General features: G+C 33.2%; 2 protein-coding genes across 3 annotated transcripts; one reads left to right on the top strand and one right to left on the bottom strand.

Annotated features, from left to right (window-relative positions):
• Positions 1-31: 31 nt before the first annotated feature.
• Positions 32-6,805, bottom strand: LOC141698109 (uncharacterized). 2 transcript variants are annotated; one of them, XM_074502719.1, is made up of 5 exons: positions 5,841-6,805; positions 4,562-4,690; positions 3,101-3,228; positions 2,624-3,021; positions 32-593 (listed from the first exon to the last, which is right to left on the bottom strand). In XM_074502719.1, exons 1-5 carry the CDS (start codon positions 6,640-6,642, stop codon positions 386-388), a joined length of 1,665 nt encoding a protein of 554 aa, XP_074358820.1. In that variant the 5' UTR covers positions 6,643-6,805; the 3' UTR covers positions 32-385. The 2 variants fall into 2 exon arrangements, with proteins under 2 accessions (XP_074358820.1, XP_074358821.1); XM_074502720.1 differs by having other exon boundaries at positions 4,562-4,687; positions 5,841-6,801.
• Positions 6,806-8,340: 1,535 nt separating this feature from the next.
• LOC141696612 (uncharacterized) lies at positions 8,341-8,745 on the top strand. The gene has a single exon (XM_074500732.1). It carries the CDS (start codon positions 8,341-8,343, stop codon positions 8,743-8,745), a length of 405 nt encoding a protein of 134 aa, XP_074356833.1.
• The last annotated feature ends 10,977 nt before the right edge of the window (positions 8,746-19,722 follow it).

Below are 19,722 nucleotides of genomic sequence, written 5' to 3'. Positions count from 1 at the left end.
CTCGTAAAGCAAAATGGGAATAAAAAGAAAATTTGAAGAGAAGAAACAGATCAGCTTCATAATCATGATGATTTCCAGAAGTCAGTAAACTACAAAGACCTGAAATATGACCTGATTACCTATACATTACACATACACTAATCAATACTACTATACAAGTCTGGCAATTAAAATGCCCTTTTCCACAATATTACAGAGTTATAGCTTAGCTAACATTTTTTACTGGCATGAATTAGGATTAAAACAACAGAAGTAATTACAAAAGCCTCCTGCTATCTCAACTATATAGCTTTCACCAACCTCTGTAATAGTTTCTTGAAGGTTGCGAGTTAGAAAAAGGTTTTCAACGACCACAAGAATTCCTTCACCCAAGCTTAAGAGATTGTCATTTAGGATAGTTCTTAACTAGATACTCGTTAAAAAAGGGGTCTTCCTCCTTTTGGTATATCTGAAATAGTTGCTTAAAGTGGTTCCTCGCTAGTTTTCGGCACTCGCCAATGCCTCTATAGTCATATTCCTGCAACTCTACAACAGATTTCTGTAGCTTGCCTTGTGGATCTCCATCAATTAGGAACTTGGCCAAATGAGATCCCCTGAAATAATGTATCAGAACATCATGATGGCATGTACAAGGTTAAAAGAAGAACAGAAACAACAGGGAAATTCGCAAGCATCTCTACCATAAAATCGATTTTGGACAGAATGTAAATTACACATGGTAGATAGAAGAGTAAGCCATGTAGGTAAAGACTGTAAACTTGAAAAAAAATTACTTATGACTTAATTTTACTTTAAGTGAAAAGTGAAAACTTCTATTTTAAGTTTGTATTTATTTGGATGATTTATTGTTATGTTTTATTACACAAACATTTTTTTAACGTTAAAAATCACTTTAGGTCCTTGACTTCAAGTCGCCTAATAATAAAGACCCCATTCAAAATGCATAAATTTGCCTCATCTCATGCACTATGGGGATGAGCAACTCCAATAGCTTACCTATTTGGAGTCTTAAACTAAAATATGAGGAATGTATGGAAAAAAAAACACTCCAGCAATATCCTAGTAATTCCTTAAATCACTAAGATCTTCTTCTCAGAGCATCTCCAACAACTCCTCATTTCAAGCTCGTAAGTTAAATTTTGAGGAAATTTTTTGAAAAACAAGCTACAAGAGCCTCTTAACTCTTTCCTCAAATAACTAGGAGCCAATTTTTCCTCCTCTATTTTAGGAGTCTCTCTCCTCTTCTCTTCTCTTTCATTACTCATGCACATCAATTATATTCAATTTTTTACTAAAATCATATATCTCTTTTCCATTATAATAAGTACATTTATTAATAAAATATAAGTTAAGAGATAGGAATAGAGATGTTGTTGGAAATGATAAAAAAAATTGGATCCTAAATGCTTAGGAGGCAATTAAATTATATTATTTTTAGATAAAGTTAAAGTAGCTTGTTGGAGTTGCTCTCATTCCTTATCTTTAGCTAACCTCTCTCCTTTTCTAACTCTTATTTTATAATATATATTAGAAGCAAACATTTTCTCTCTCTTCACTTTTTGTAATAATGGTACCTTTTATTGATAAAATAATACATTGTCTATTCAGTCAAAAACACTTGTTTCCTAAGATTTCACATATTGATTTTTATCAGAAAAGAAATAATTTATTTAGCATTCATTATGTTGTTCATATCAAATTCATTTAGCATTCATTATGTTGTTCATATCAAATTCATTTAGCATTCTATGATTTAATTTTGAAAAGGTTTCTGTAAATTATTACCTAGAAGATGGGCCTAATCTGAAATTCTTTCTTTTTTACCTGGAGCGAAGGAATGCCCACAGTTTAAAAGAAAAAACCTACAAGCTGGAACTGATAAAACAGTGGCAACTACTGTACTTCGCAATCATGCTAATAGCTACATAATAGAATGCTAAATGAATTTGAAATCAACAACAATAATTTATTTAAGTTAAAGGGTCAGCCTGGCGGTCATGGTAAGTCTTCAACGTAACAAAGGCCATGGTTTCAGTTCCTCCTCCCCTCTTCTATAAACAAATATATAAATTATCATAAAACAATGATAAATTTTTTAACAATCATCAACCAATAACTAAAAAATGTGGAAGAATTAGAACAATTGTAAAACTCAACATTGAACTTCTAGCAAATCCGGCCACCAACAACAAAATCAATTCAACAGAATCTCCTCATAAACAGAGAAGAATGTGCACAGGACTTCCAAAACAAAACGCAACGAGTCTCTACTTTAAAGTACACACAAGTGGAAATGTAAGGTTTGTGTGCATCCTTGAACCTTACTCAGTTTCTCGTCTGAATTTCCCTATTCTAAGATGTAGAGGCAAGGTTTGTGTGCATCCTTGAACCTTAGTCTACGAGCAGGTCTGTTTTTGGCATAGGCTCAAGGTATAAAAAAAGAAAATTGTGCAGGTTTCTAATTGCAAATTGTCATAATAAGGAAAAACAAACACTGGTCTAGGGTAATTAACTCATTGTGTATTTAGAAGCAAAAACAAAGATAATGAACTGGCTAAAATATAGATAATGCAAATTACAAAAGAGGGACTCAATTAACAAAGTAAAGGTTTGTTGGTCATACCTAATAGTATCGATGGCACTGAATCCTCGATACTGTGAAGCACGGGGAAGCTCATCACATTTCTGCACTCTATGAAGAGCACAAACAGCATTTAAGCAGAGCTCGTCATCTTTGTTAAATGCAGTTAGCATTTCAGCTTCAAAATTGAAAGGTTTGTTTTTCCTTTTCTTGGGAAATAAATTTTCTATGGCCAAGGTAGAGATACTCTCGTCACTTATATAGGAGTTCTCGTCTGCCTTGTTTGAAATAGCTGAATCCGTTTTGCGCTTATATTTATTACTCCGATCAGCATCGCCAACATCACCATTTTTCTGGGTGCAGACTAATGGACGTTTTCCTCTAGATATTGACTGAGAGGCAGGGTCCTTGTTGTAACTTCTCCCATAATCTTTATCAGTCTGAAAATTACAATTCATGAATAAAAATTCCTGCGAAATACTTTATTTCATAAACTGATTTAAAACTTAGTTGGCCTACCTTTAAAGCAGAAGCTGTCTCAATTATAGGCTGTTCGTCATCACTGTCATCAATCTCAATGACCGCCTGATTTTCTATAGGCATTCTCTTTCCACAGGCCATGGCCGCCATAACAGAGGAATTTGGACCTGCAAGAAAGATATCGCATAACTTCAATAAACATATTCACTTTGCAAGTTGATATTTACGTTTTTTATAGGCATCTATCCACATACAAAAATATACAAACCCATCAGAATTCATTAAAAAATACCTGAAAGTGTACTATGTAAACCTAGCCAAAATTATAAAGGGATAAGTAGCGAAGTTGACACCTTTTCTGAGATTTTGCATGTAAAGATGCAATTCCTAGAAAAAATTTTAAAAAAAACCCAAAGCTATCCAAATTTTTGGCCAAAAGATTGGATGATTAAACTCTGCGTAAACAATAGATTCTGATAAAAAGGGGTAAGAAGAGTAACAGCTGATCAACACAGGGAGGTGTTGGTTGGTTACTATAGAAGTTGTTGAGAAGACATTGAACATTATCTCAAGTTGATCTTAAAGACTATGCCCAAATAGGCTAGTGGATATATAGCTGACAAGATATCAATATTTACATGATGTTTTTGACAATATTAAACCTTGCATCTCCCCTCATTGTTAGGTCAAACGAGTGTCACTAGAACGAGAACTTGTTGGTAAATTCATATGATCTTTAAAAGGGGGGAAATTAAAGGTACAAGGGGAAACAAAAATGGAGCGATACAAACTTATGAGTGAAAATATAATTAATGAAAAGTAACTATTTGGCTACATGGTTACTCTGCTTGAGTGCATAATTTAACAAAAAGATTATTGAGAGAAAGAGGGGGGGAGGGGGGGGGAGAGAGAGAGAGAGAGAGAGAGAGAGAGGACTGTATGTTGTGATACATGTAATATTCATACTAAGCTCACATTGTATATGATTCTCCTACCATGGAAAGTAGGTCCAACTTTTACCTAATATTTTTTGTTTTTCCTAGACAATAACACAATTAAGGATAACGACTCTACTTATTTTCCCATAATATACATGCAACGTTTGACCAGGTTGTGCCAATAATTTACTTTTGCTAGTCTTTTACCTTTTTATATAGGCAGCTAACTCTTAAATTATATTGCACCAATCAAAACCACAAGAAGGTTTATGTGATGCAAGAATTAGCAATTTAGTACTGATATTATATACAGGCCGTCTATTCTCTACTCATAACTAACTTACAAGACATCTCAAATGATTTATATGTTTAGTGTTCTTTATATTACTAATAATAAGCTTAAAACTCGAGCATTTACCTATTATCATGTTCATTGTACATGTACAATTTTACGTTTTCAGTTTGATATATAATTCCAAATTATAAAATATCGTCATTGCAGTAAAAGAAAATAAGATGTTAAAGTATATATATGATTAAATATAAAGTCAATTTGTTATACCTGCATCTGCTCGACCACTGGTGTCGACAGTATAACCAGCACAGGGTGATGCATGAGCATTCGCATCACATTTAGATAAATTACTTTGCGTTTTCCGCTCAACCAACTCCAGATTGCCATTGTTAACTGCTAAGAAGGGTTAGAAGTACCTTTAAAAACTTATACAAATATAATGGTAAATAAGATATGAACCAATGATATAATAAAAGTACTAAAAAGTACACCTGACATAGAGGGTAACAAAAGGAATTTCCGAACACAGGAAAGGAGAGAGGTCTTAGGCTACAAGAAAATAATCACAATTTTTGTTCTTATAATTATTGTATACGACAACATTGTGCTGCCTCTCTTTTTTTTTGTAAGATCAGTTGTGCAACTATATGTATACCAACTAGATTGATCAAGCAAACATCTAGTCCCTTTAATAACTCAGGGACAAGTCAAATGCAAGAATTTTAGACCAAGCCTTCTGATAAGCTTTAGTTTTAATCTAGCCCAGCAATAACTTTTCAGTATGTCTCTTTGTAGAAACCCCTGATACAACTGATCACTAGTAAGCCAAATAATTGGATCGGTGTAATTTGCACAACCATTCCACATAGTTCCGCAACAAAAGGGAAAGCTGCAAAATACGACAGCAATACTACTGGAAAGGACAGTTTCAATATTGTCTGTTTGCAATCTTTTTTATATAAGGGCAGAAGAACGCTAAGATGGAATAGACCTAAAATTTAATAAGAGGCCATTCCTCTGGGGAAAAAAAGGATCGAAATTACACTGAAGTTTTAAATTATGTTGTCACTTTTATCCACAAAAATTGAAAACTACCGAAGATAGTTCTGTTAGTTAGACTTCAATTGCAGTATGGTTTCTGCCTTATGACCACCACATATATACACACAGAGAGTTCACATATGTCATCCTGGTAAATGAGTTGACACTTGACTCACAACACTACAACATACATCACCATTATACATTGAACACTTGTGATACCCAATAATTCCCCTCCAACCATTAAAAAGTACAAGACTACTATAAATTCATCAAAAAAATTCAAGCAAAATGCACAAAACCAGCTAAATATTATTCATATACGAGGACAAACGTTGAAGACAGGACATTGCAGTCAATTATTCAAGATAATATGACATTAGCAAATAAAAAGAACAACAATTATATTGAAATCAACCAAATCCTGATCACAAAACACTTGTCAAAAGTTATACGGAAGAAACAATAACAGTATTACGTAGCAACAAATTAAACAATAGACTACCTGATTTCGGATTAATCACAGGAGGACTACGCAGCAACTCCTCCACACTCTTCCCTAACACAGGATAACTCGCAAAAATCATCAACAAATCATTCTCCAATTTCATAACATTCGGCTCAACTTGCTTATATAAATTCTCCCAATAAGGAGCCAAATTCTCCGCTTTCTTTTTCCCGTCAACCAAACCAACAATCTCCTCCCTTAATTTCACAATCTCAACCCGCATTCTCTCATTCTCATCCTCCTTCTCCGCTATCCTCTTCTCGTATCTCTCCGCGGAAATAACCTCCTTTTCTCTCCACATATTCAAATCCAACCTAGCTTTCTCCAGCTCATACTTAGCCATAAGCTTATCATCTCTATACTCCTCACACTCCGCTTTACATTTCTTAATCTCCGCTTCAATTCGCTCCTTTTCGACATCGAATTTCTCGCGCTCCGCCTTGTATTTCTTCAATTCCGCTTCAAATCTCTCCTTTTCTACCGCAAATTTCTCGCGGCTCGCCTCGAGACAAGTGCATTTACCAGTTAAGCTTCGTAACTGATTTTTCAGCTCAATATTGCTCAAATTGAGCTTATCTTCTCGATTCTTCAGATCGGTGATGTTTTGCTTCATCTTATCTTCGCGGCTTTGTAAAATAGCCGCGACTTCTTCGGAGTCTCGGAGCTGAAAGCAAGATCGGAGCTTTAAGATGAGTTCTAGAATAGTGGCGTTAGGGTTAAATGTGGAGATCGGAGTTGTGATCGGAGTCGCCGGAGAAACGATCTCCGGCTTCCGATCGACGGTGTTTTGTGGTTGCATTTTGTGATGAGTTCTGATGGGTGAGTTAAATAGCGAGTTTTAGTAATTACTGAGTCGGAGAACGAGTTGGGACTGAGGTGAAATTGAAAGAGGGGCAGTGATTAGGGTTTAAGGTTCTAGTTCTTTCATTTTTGTTAAAATATTTGAATAAATATAATCGAAAGAGTCTCTCAAATCTTGCTTGCACAGGTTCTTAAGAAATAAACTTAGACTATGCTTATGATTCGTGTTAAAAATTGTGGCGCTGTTAGAAAAAAGGTTGTTAGAAAAAAGTGTTGTAAAAATCAGATGATTGTTTGGTAATTTTTTTGATATGTATATGATTTGATGCAAAAAAATAAAAATAATAATGATTTTGCTAAGGTTTGATGGTGAAATCAGCATATGCTTCCCGCAAAATCTGAAAATCAGTTTTTTTTCTAAAAGCACGGGGGACTTGCTTTCTCTAACAGCAACTTTTAGGTCAAACGCACTTTTCCAAAAAACAGTTTTTGAATTTTACCAAACAGTTTTTTAACTGCTCAGCAAAAAACTGTTGTTGCTGTCAGTAACAGGAATACCAAACACACCCTTAATCAGGAAGACTTGTAAAGAGTTTATCGAGGAAGACTTGTAAAATTTATCGAGGAAGTTTTGTAATACTTAATGAAGAAGATTTAAATAACTTACTTAGTAAGACTTGTAAACCAACTACTATAAATAACTCAATTAGCTAATGAAATGAGATACAACTTTCTCTTTATATCTTTTATTCTCATATACTTTCTCTACATTAAACATAACTAATATTTTCAGTCAAAGTTTATAACACGTTATCAACACGAGTCTCTGCCAGCCGAGCCTTGTTTTAACAAATGAGGCACAACTTAATTTTACTCGCGAAACCGTGTCAACTCAAGCTTGTTCCACAAAAGAGCACGAGTCTCTGCACGAGCAAGCTTTATTTACGAATGAGATATTGTCCAAGTAAGCTCTATTCACGAAGAAGGTATTACCCGAATAAGTTTCATTTAACGAAAGAGGTACGTTTTAGACTTAATCATTTGATTCTAATTATTATCGTTATTCGTTTATATTACTGTTTATACGTTATAAAGATGGTTATGCCGTCAAGTAATATCCAAAAGTTTTCTGGCTGGCTATGCCGTCGTAACTTTTACATTAATCGTATCAAATATGTTATTATTTGGAAATAATTATTTAAATATATTTGTGAAGCATTGCATCATATTTTAATATTTATTTTACATTCAGAATGACAAATTTTGTAAAATTAGTGTTTGTTGCGTTGGATATGTCTAAGGATAATTATTTGTCTTGGGTACTCGATGCAGAATTACATCTTAGTGCTAACGGGTTAAAAGACATCATAAAATCAGAAAAGACCCCAATTGTTGAACAAAATGTTAAAACTATCATTTTTCTTATACACCACATCCATGAAAATCTGAATATCTAACTATGAAAAATTCACTCACCCTTTGGACCAATCTCAAAGATAGGTTTGATCACCAAAAACTTGTCAATTTCCCACATGCCCGTTATGACTAAATACATATAAGGTTGCAAGATTTTAAATCTATCGCTGAATATAATTTTGCCTTGTTCAAAATAAGCACAAAACTGATTTTGTGTGGTGAAAATATTACTGATGCTGACTTGATAGAAAAAACCCTTTCAACCTTTCACCCCAACACTATGATTCTGGCGCAACAGTATAGGGAGCGCAATTTTTGGAAGTATAGCGAACTGATATATCTTCTTCTTATCGTTGAAAAGAATAATGAGTTGTTACTGAAAAATCATCAGATACGTCTCATAGGCTCTGCCCAGTTACCTGAAGTACATAACACGTCATTCCAGAAGAATGGGCGTGGGAAAGGGCATAGAGGAGGACGAGATTACGGACAAAATCGTGGGAATGGAAACTTTCGAGGTCGGTTTCGAAATCATTATAACTCTAGCCACCTGAAGTGGCAGCGTGATGATTACAACAACTTTGACCACCAGAAGTGGCAACATGGAGTGCCAAATAAAAAGAAGGTTTCGCAAGAAGAAGATACTTGGGATATCTGTCACAAATGTGGGGAACATGGGCACTGAAGACGTACTTGACGCACACCGAAACATCTAGTTGACCTCCACGAGGCAAATAAAAAGAATAACGGAAAAAGGGCAGAAATGAACTTCGCTAGTCATAATCTAAATGAAGAACCAAACAACATGACCTCAAAAGAATTATACACTGGTGCTAACCTTTATTATGATTTAGATAACTAGATTTTATTTGTATTTCTTTGATTTTATGTCTTAGACGTGCTTGTTTTAACATTACGCTTTCATGTATTTGTTTTATGTTCTTGTATTATGTACGTTGTTTGCATAATAAAATTGTTGTTCACTTATATATACACAACATAAATATGGAATATATATGCATTGTTGACTCCGCAACCGCTCATACAATTTTACAAAATCAGAAATATTTCTCAAAATTGACTAGAACCAACTCACACATTTGGACGATTTCGGGAACATCAAATGTCATAGAGGGTTTTGGGAAAGCTAGTTTTATACTACCAAATGAGACACAAATTCACATACATGATGCTCTATATTCGTATTCGTCTTAATGGTTTACATGTAGAAACCACTAGAGAAAATGAAAAAGAATATCTCCTTATCACCTCAGAACATAAGAAGATCTTACAAAAATTGTAATGAATCTCATATGGATTATATGTAACCGAAATTAGGGTAATCGAGTCTCACAGTATCACTACTCCCAAAATTATAGATCCAAAATCACTCACCCTTTGACAGGAAAGACTTGGTCATCCAGGAGTATCCATGATGCGTCGAATTATAGAAAATTTTACATGACATCCCCTTAGGAATCAAAAGGTCATGCCACATGATGAACTTCCTTGTTCAACATGTTCTTTGGGAAAACTAATTGTTCGACCATCTCCAGTTAAACTTCAAAATGAGTCTCCAGATTTCTTAGAAAGAATTCAAGGTGATATATGTGGTCCTATTCATCCATCATCTGTACCATTTAGATATCTCATGGTCCTAATCGATGTTTCAACTAGATGGCCTCATGTTTGTCTACTCTCGACCATAAATACAGCATTTGCCAAGGCTCTTGCTCAAATAATCAAATTAAGAGCCCAATTTCCTGATAATCCTATCAAATTAATTCGAATTGATAATGCCTTTGAATTTACATCTCCTACTTTTAATGATTATTGTATGTCAATAGAAATCTCTGTCGAACACCCCGTAGCTCACGTGCATACACAAATGGTTTAGCGGAATTGTTAATTAAAAGACTTCAACTTATTACACGCCCCTTACTTTTAAAAGTTAATCTACCTACATATGTCTGGGGTAACGCAGTACTTCATGCTACAAATATAATTAGGATAAGACCATCTGCTTACCACAAACAATCTCCTCAAGAATTAGTTTTTGGTCAAATCCCTAATATCTCTCACTTTGAGGTATTTGGTTATGCTGTGTATGTCCTTATATCACCACTACACAGATCTAAAATGGGACCTCAAAGAAGAATTGATATATATATTGGCTTTGATTCACCATCTATTATAAGATACCTTGAACCATTGACTGGTGATATGTTTACTGCTAGATATGTTGATTGTCATTGTGATGAATCCATGTTCCCTAAATTAGGGGGAGATAATGATTTGCATAAATTAAATTCTGAAATATCATGAAATGCATCAGGATTAAATTCTATTGATTCACGTACTAATCAATGTGAATCTGAAGTTCAAAGAATTATTCATATGCAAAATATTGCTAATCAAATGTCGGATGTTTTTAGTGACTCTAGACATATTATAAGGTCACATATACATGTTGTTAATGCTCCGGCACGAGTTGAAATCCCTACTAAGAAATCAATTCCTGAAGAATTGATTGGTGATTCAAAGTCACGCCAGAAGCGTGGTTGACCTGTTGGTGCAAAAGATGTTGTACCACGAAAACGAAAATTAATTGGACCTGCCCCCTGAAGTGGCAAGTGTTCCAGAAAATACCCCAGAAGTGGTATTACCTTCTGAAGAGGTTCAAGTCCCCGAAGTGGCTATAACAAAACTCCCAGACGTGGGATTGCCTCCAGAAGAGAATGTTGCCCCAGAAATGGCACATGCCCCAGAAGTGGCAAATGCTTCCACAGAAGCAAAGGTACCTGAAAATTATGAGATCTCAATGAATTATGTCTGTAACGCGAAATTACTGGATCATGGGAGTATTGAGGTTGATGATGTATATGTTTTTTCCGTGGCATCTGATATTATTATGAACTCCGATCCTGAACTATAAAGTGTGGAAGAATGTCGACAAAGAGATGATTGGCCAAAATGGAAAATTGCAATACATGAAGAATTACAATCCTTGCGCAAGAGAAATGAATTTGGACCTGCAGTCTGAACCCCAGCTGGTGTGATCCCCATCGGGAATAGATGGGTGTTTGTACGAAAATGAAATGAGAGAAATAAAATTGTGAGATATAAGGCCCGGCTAGTAGCCCAAGGATTCTTTCAAAGGCCTGGATTTGATTATCAGGAAACTTACTCTCCTATAATGGATGGAGTCACTTTTCGTTTTCTAATGGGTATGGCTTGTATGGAAAGATTAGAAACACGTCTCATGGACGTTGTGACAGTCTACCTTCATGGATCACTTGATAGTGATATTTATATGAAAATTCCTGAAGGATTAAAGTTAGATAAAACTAAGCCCCTTCATTTATATTCAGTTAAATTGCAACGATCATTATATGGTTTAAAACAATCTGGTCGTATGTGGTACAACAGGCTTAGTGAATATTTGTTGAATGATGGATATGTAAATAATCAAGTGTGTCCATGTGTGTTTATCAAAAAGTCACAAACTGGATTTGTTATTATTGTTGTATATGTGGATGATTTGAATATTGTAGGTACTTTGAAGATATTACTAACATTGCTACTTATTTGAAAAATGAGTTTGAAATAAAAGATCTTGGAAAGACAAAATTTTGTTTAAGTATACATGTGGAGCACTTATCTTCAGGCATATTTTTTCATCAGTCCACTTATACAGAAAAAGTTCTTGATCGGTTCTACATGGACAAATCTCATCCACTAACCACGCCAATGGTTGTTCGGTCACTCGAAGTTGAAAAGGATCCATTCCGTCCTAGAAAAGAAGATGAAGATGCACTTGGACCCAAAGTTCCGTATCTTAGTGCAATTGGTGCTCTTATGTATCTTGCAAATAACGCGAGACATGATATTGCTTTTGCTGTGAAGCTGTTGGAAAGATTTAGTTCTGATTCAACTAAAAGGCATTGGGATGAGATCAATCATATATTAAGATATCTCTGAGGAACAATTGATCTTGGACTATTCTTCCCAAACAGTTCAAAATCGCAGCTAGTTGGATATACAGATGTTGGATATCTGTCGGATCTTCATTTTGGACATTCACAAACATGTTATCTATTTACATATTGTAATACTGCTATCTCTTGGAAATCTACAAAACAGACTATGGCGGAAACTTCATCAAACCACGCAAAATTATTAGCAATTCATGAAGCAAGCAGAGAATGTATTTGGTTAAGGTCTGTCATTCAACATATTCGAAAGTCGTGTGGGTTATCAAGTATTTTAGACAGACCTACAATTTTGTTCGAGGATAATTCAGCCTGTATCAGACAATTAAAAGAAGGATATATCAAAGGAGATTGAACAACACAGATCTTGCCGAAATTCTTCTACAGGCATGAACTCCAAGAGAAATGTGACATTGACGTGCAACAAATTCGATCATGTGATAATCTGGAAGATCTGCTTACAAAGTCATTACCTACATCAACTTTTGAAAAGTTGCGAAATAATATTGGAATGCGGAGACTGAAATCATTAATACAACAAGATGTCAAATTGTGAGACGTTTTATTCAGTGGGAGGCTGTACTCTTTTTCCTTCGTCAAGGTTTTTATCCCACTAGTTTTTTCCTTGCAAGGTTTTAACGAGACAGTCAATCTTTGCAATAACTCGCATTTGACAATCAAGGGGGAGTGTTAAAATATTTGAATAAATATAAAGTGATTGTCAAAGCGTATCGAGAAAATCTCTCAAATCTTGCTCAGGAAGACTTGCACGGCTTCTTAAGAAATAAACTTAATCAGTAAGACTTGTGAATCTTATCGAGGAAGACTTGTAAAACTTATCGAGGAAGACTTATAAAGCTTATCGAGGAAGTTTTGTAATACTTAATGAAGAAGATTTGAATAGCTTACTCAGTAAGACTTTTAAACCAACTACTATAAATAGCTCATTTAGCTAACGAAATAAGATACAACTTTCTCTTTATATCTTCTATTCTCCTACACTTTCTCTACATTAAACATAACTAATATTTTCAGTCAAGGTTTATAATAATTTTTATTTATTCTCGTACATTGGTACGACTGAATAAATTAATATTTTTATTTTAATTTAATTTATTTTTAGTTTATATATCTTTTCTAAAAATCACTAATTTTACCGATTAATCGTCCCATAATACTTTGTCGATATGATTTTATATTCTGATTAATCACTACACGTTTTTCTTAAATTAATATATTTCGTTTAATAAATTAATTATTTTTGTATTTTATTAAACATATCCGATTAATATTCTGATTTTCCGATTAATCACTTAAACGTTGCTAAATTGAACAATGTCGGTTTCCACTTTTTAGAACAGTGATTTATATATAATATATTAGACTTACCTGAAATAATGACGAAAGTATAATTATTTGTCATAAATTACATGAAATAAATCTAGTTAAAAATTCCCCATGTCGTAATTTTTTTTTTCAAATTCCTAAATTTGAATGATCATAATATTAAGAGTCATCTAACTGGGGAAAATGAAAAGACGTCTTAATAAAATCAACTTCTCTGCAAGTTTATTACAAAAGCCAAATGTAGAAATTTTGACTTGGTTTAGTAAGAAAAACATATATGGAATTATTAGAAACCGTAAGAGCATCTCCAACCGGACATGTTTATGTCTAAAAAATCCCATGTGGCACGGTACAATGCTTATTTTACATTATATTTATAAATTTAAACCCTCCAATTCTATAAAATCTTTGACTATAATATGTTGGTTGATCAAATATGTTGAATCTAGCTTAATCTATAGTAAAATCGTAATTTTTGCCACGTATGGATCTTTATATACTCCCTCCGTTCCGACCAATTCTTTACGTTTGGTTTGAGCACGGAGGTTAAGAAATATGTATAAAGTAGTGAGAAAGAAAAGTGCATGAAGTGGTGGGACCCATTGATTTTTAATGTATAAAAGGGAGATAGTGGAGTAAAATTAGCGTGAAAAAAGAGGAAAAGTGAGAAAGTGGTGGGACACATTGACTATTTTTGGTAAGTTTTGAAATGTAAAGAATTAGATGAGACATTTTAAAAAGAAAAATGTAAAGAAATGGTTGGGACATAGGGAGTATAATTTATTCAAAGAATGCAGTTTGAAATTATAATATATTATTTTCAATATATAATCCACCATTATAGCCGATACTTATCGGAGAACAATACATAATATATTCAGTAAATTTTGGTCAATTATTATAATATTATTTTAGCGAAGTATTTTAGCTAATATCGTTAGAGATGTTATAAGAATTAAAATATTGGGCAAGTATAAAGAAAATATTGTGAATAACGTGTTGTAAATCTCGAATTACTGGATAATGTATGACTTAATAAATGCACATAGAGAGAGTATAAATTGAAGAGAGAGAATTATTGTTCAATTTATTTTTCAGAGTGTGTGATTTCAATAATTGAAGGTCCTATTTATACTTACAGAAAGATAGGATAAGATTACACATATTACGAAAAGATAAAATAGGATAGCACGTGCTACGAAATGATATGATAGGATTGCACGTGCTACGAAAGGATAAGATATGATTTTAATCAAAATTCCTCCTTACTAAGTTTTTTCTCTGAGAAGTTGTGTGAGTCTTCTTTAATAAGTATCGCGAGTATTTCTTAGTAAGATTTGATAATCATTATTATAACACTCTCCCTTCATTGTCAAATATGAGTTATTGCAAAGGTTGACTGCCTCGTTAAAATCTTGCAAGAAAAAACCCAGTGGGATAAAAACCTTGACGAAGGGAAAATAGTACAGCCTCCCCTTGAATAAAATGTCTCACATTTTGATATTTTGATGTAGCAAATTTTTTAACCTCCGCATACCCATATTATTTTTCAGCTTCTCAAATGTTGATGTAGGTAGTGACTTTGTAAGTATATCCGCCAGATTATCGCATGAGCGAACTTGTTGGACATCAATATCACCATTTTCTTGAAGTTCATGAGTGTGGAAGAATTTTGGCAATATGTGTTTTGTTCGATCCCCTTTAATATATCCTTCCTTAAGTTGTTTGATGCAGGCCGAGTTATCCTCAAATAAAACTGTAGGACTGTCCGAAATACTTGATAATCCACGTGATTCTTGAATATGTTGAATGACTGACCTTAGCCAAGTACGTTCTCTGCTTGCTTCACGAATTGCTAGTAACTCTGCCTGGTTTGATGAAGTTGCAGCCATAGTCTGTTTTGTAGACTTTCAAGAGATAACAATATCACAATATGTAAATAGGTAACCTATTTGTGATCGCCCAAAGTGAGGATCTGACATGTATCCCGCATTTGTATATCCAACTAGCCGTGATCTTGAATTGTTTGGGAAGAATAGTCCAAAATCGATTGTCCCTCGAAGATATCTGAATATATGTTTGATTCCATCCCAATGCCTTTTAGTAGGGTCAGAACTAAATCTTGCCAACAGGTTCACTGCAAATGCAATATCAGGTCGTGTATTATTTGCAAGATACATGAGAGCGCCAATTATACTGAGATATGGAACTTCAGGTCCAATAGCCTTTTCATCTTTTTTTTAAGACGGAAAGGATCCTTGTCAACCTCAAGTGATCGAACAACCATTGGTGTGGTTAGTGGATGAGCTTTGTCCATGTAAAATCGATCAAGAATCTTTTCAGTGTAGTTTGATTGATGAACAAATATTCCTGAAGATAAGTGCTCCACCTGTATACCTAAACAAAATCTTGTCCTTCCAAGATCTTTCATTTCAAACTTATTTTTCAAATAGTTAGCAACATTAGTTATATCCTTCAGTACTACCGATAATATTCAAATCATCCACATATACAACAATAATAAAAAAACCAGTTGTTGATCGTTTAATGAAAATGCAAGGACACACTTGATTATTAACATATCCATCATTCAATAAGTATTCACCAAGCCTGTTGTACCACATATGACCAGATTGTTTCAAACCATACAATGATCGTTGTAATTTTACAGAATATAAATGTCGAGGCTTAGTGTCCTCAATATTTAATCCTTCAGGAATTTTCATATAAATATCACTATCAACTGATCCATATAGGTATGCTGTCACAACGTCCATCAAACGTGTTTCTAGTTTTTCCATACAAGCCATACCCATTAGAAAACGAAAAGTAACTCCATCAATCACAGGAGAGTACGTTTCCTGGTAATCAAAACCAGGTTTTTGAGAGAATCCCTGGGCTACAAGCCGGGCTTTATATCTCACAATTTCATTTTTCTCATTTTGTTTTCGTACAAATACTCATCTATTCCCGACGGGGACTACACCAGCCGATGTTTGGGCTTTATATCTCACAATTGCAATTTTCCATTTTGGCCACTCTTCCACACTTTGTGGTTCAGGATCAGAGTTCATAATAATATCAGATGCCACGGAAAAAGCATATACATCATCAACCTCAATACCTCCACGATCCAGTAATTTCGCGTTATGGACATAATTCATTGAGATCTCATAGTTTTCAGGTATCTTTGCTTATGTGGAAGTATTTGCGACTTTTGGGGCATGTGCCACTTTTGGAGCAACATTCTCTTGTGGAGGCAATCCCACGTCTGGGAGTTTTGTTACCGCCACTTCAGGGGCTTGAACCTCTTCAGGAGGCAATACCACTTCTGGGGTATTTTCAGAAATTTTTGCAATAACTGAAGGTCCTATTTATACTTACAGAAAGATATGATAAGATTACAAATATTACGAAAAGATAAGATATGATTGCATGTGCTACGAAATGATAAAATAGGATTGCACGTGCTACGAAAGGTTAATATAGGATTTTAATCAAAATTCTTACTTACTAAATTTTTTCTCTGAGAAGTTATGCGAGTATTCTTTATTAAGTATCACGAGTCTTCCTTTATAACATAAAAAAAATTAAGGATCAAACAAGTACGATGATTCAAGGATCAAACATAGTGATAAATTCAAAAAATTTATTCCGAAGTACACGCTGTATGACTGTGAACCAGCTAAATAATTTATTAACAGGTGGAGTATGAGACAAATATTAGCTACATACAAATGCCAGGGACACAAATTTACATTATTTTATTTCTCTGCAATCTAAAGAACATGTAGTCGTAGAGTTCATATTTTTAATGTTTTGGCATAGCTGTCATGGGCTGTCGTGTAATTCGAAGGTGTGTTAAGGAATAATAATTCTGTTATGCCGAATGATTATATATTGCCAATAAGATCACGGCTTTAACTAATAAAAAGTCGAACTCAACAAATCCTAAGAACATATGCACCCGGGAAGGAAAAATATTAATTCATCAGCCTTTTCAATATTTCTCTCAGAAACGGCATGCACCGGTGTGTTTTTACTCCATCAATTTTCAATGTTCCATCAATTCAGCAACACCTCCTTTGATTATTAATGGACCTATTAATGCCCCTCAATTAATGAGACCCACGATTTGCTCATTTTTTAAATAAATTAATGTATTTGCTTTATGCACTGGACCTATAAAATTGTTACAGTTGACTCAAAATTAGAGCTTATATGAAATTATACTATTCTGGATATGCATTTAAATAATTTTAAAAACAAATTAGATCAACTTTTGAATTATTATCGAATTTGATTATTAAATCACCTTTTGAATTATTATCTAAAATTAACAAAATCTTATTAAAAAAAAATCTAAAATTATCAACTATCTATTATTACTTTAAGGATAATATTTGTGGGATCATTAAATAATAGAGTTCTACTTAAATATATGATATTTAATCAATATTATTAAGTAAGATAGCTAATATTATGTTATTATTTATTTGGTGAATAGTAATTGATGAATTGATTGAGGTTTGTGAATGTAGAAAAACTAAGAAAAAAAGTTGATTTTAGGTGAATAGTAACTAACACAATTGATAAGATTGATGAATTGATGAATTGGTGACCCTAAGGGGTGCATATGCTCTAAAAATTGACCTTATTATTAATTAACTTTTTTTCACAAGGATCCTGCCGGAAAAATGTCTTAGTATAGATGTATAACCGAACAAGTTAAATATTTTAAAAATTAATTACATCGGAAGTGCAAGAATTCTCGGAAGTGTAAGAGTCCTCGTTATTTATCCAATATATGAATTATGAAGGATATATAGTTTTTTTATATGTATTGCGGAAACTTTTGACATAATAATCGTTGATATCTCGTATTTCTAATTACGTTACTAATTTTCTATAAAATTATAATAACTTTGTAATTTCGCATGAGATCTTAAATTGTAGTAATTTTTAAGTAACAGATATATAAAACCTCTTTAAAGTAATATAGTTGGAATCAAAAAATAATATTAATTTAACGAGTTTTTTATTTTACTGGGGGTAAAAATATACTGTGTTCATTATGTTGGAACTAGAAAAAAATATTATTTTATCGATGTTATTATTTTATCGATGTTTAACTGTAGTAAAAAAGAATTAGGTGAGCGCGATGAGATAGCTCAGGTGGTTAATAGCTTATCTCTCGTCGTTACAGGCTATGGGTTCGATTCTCGCTTACCCCGAGAGTTGTGAGAATAGATACTCAATTGTAAGTTATAAAAGCCAAATTAGAAAAAAGAAAAAGAATTAGGTCAATTCTGAAAGAAAATAAAAAAAATGCATGTGGCGTTGCAGATGTATCACGTTACATGAATCTCTCCACGTTCTTATAACAAGTCTTGTTTCCTTTTAATTGCAAAGTTTACATTATGGGTCTGTTTGGCAATATACTTATAAGCCACTTATGACTTATAAGCCCGTAACAGCTTATCGACGAGTGTTTGTCGACCCAATTTATAAGCTGAATTTACAACTTATAAGCTGATAAGTTGAAAGTTGGTAGTGACGTACTTTTTTCCAACTTATTTTTATTTTTTCACTTTTTTCTAAAGTTTTGATTTTAAAATATAAATTTTTAAATATTTTCTAATTTAATATTTATGAACTAAGCTAATTATATTTAATAATTATTTGTTTTAATTCATTTAAGTAAAAAAACTTCTGACTTAAAAGTAAATTTATCCAAACACTTATAGAACTTATAAGTATTTATCAACTTATCACTTATTTCACACTTAATCATTTTAAGTTATAATTTACTTATTTTAAGATTTTCCAAACGGACACTATATTTAATTTAAATTTAATGTAACGTTAATGTGTGTGCTTACAAGTGAGAAAAAAGGATCATAATATTATATCAACCTCACAATTGTCTGTCATGTCATGCCTCGCTGACAAGTGACAACTTGTGTATTTACACCTTTTTATTCTCAACAAAATAGTTGTACGCATTGAAAGATTGTTCAATTATTTATCAACTTTTTTTGTGGTACATGATATTAGTACATCACCCCACCAATTCATTATACCAAACTCTTGTTATGTAGTATGTGATTCAAATATTTCCTGCCAATTTATTAAAAACAATTTGTTTTTTTTCTAAAACTAACTTTTTAAAAATATGAGTAAAGAGTAAAATTTGTTTGTTTTGATTAAGTTTATCACTTGTCGAAACATGTATAGTAATTAATTTGTATTTCAAACAATGATCCTTTTCGTCAGTATAAAATAATTTAATTCGGAACTTAAAATTTAGTTCGTATTGAGTG

Source organism: Apium graveolens, chromosome 11, assembly GCF_009905375.1.
Source record: "Apium graveolens cultivar Ventura chromosome 11, ASM990537v1, whole genome shotgun sequence".
In the NCBI taxonomy this organism is placed as follows: Eukaryota; Viridiplantae; Streptophyta; class Magnoliopsida; order Apiales; family Apiaceae; genus Apium; species Apium graveolens.
Note: the sequence above shows the minus strand (reverse complement) of the source record. Positions and strands in the feature narration are given on the sequence as shown.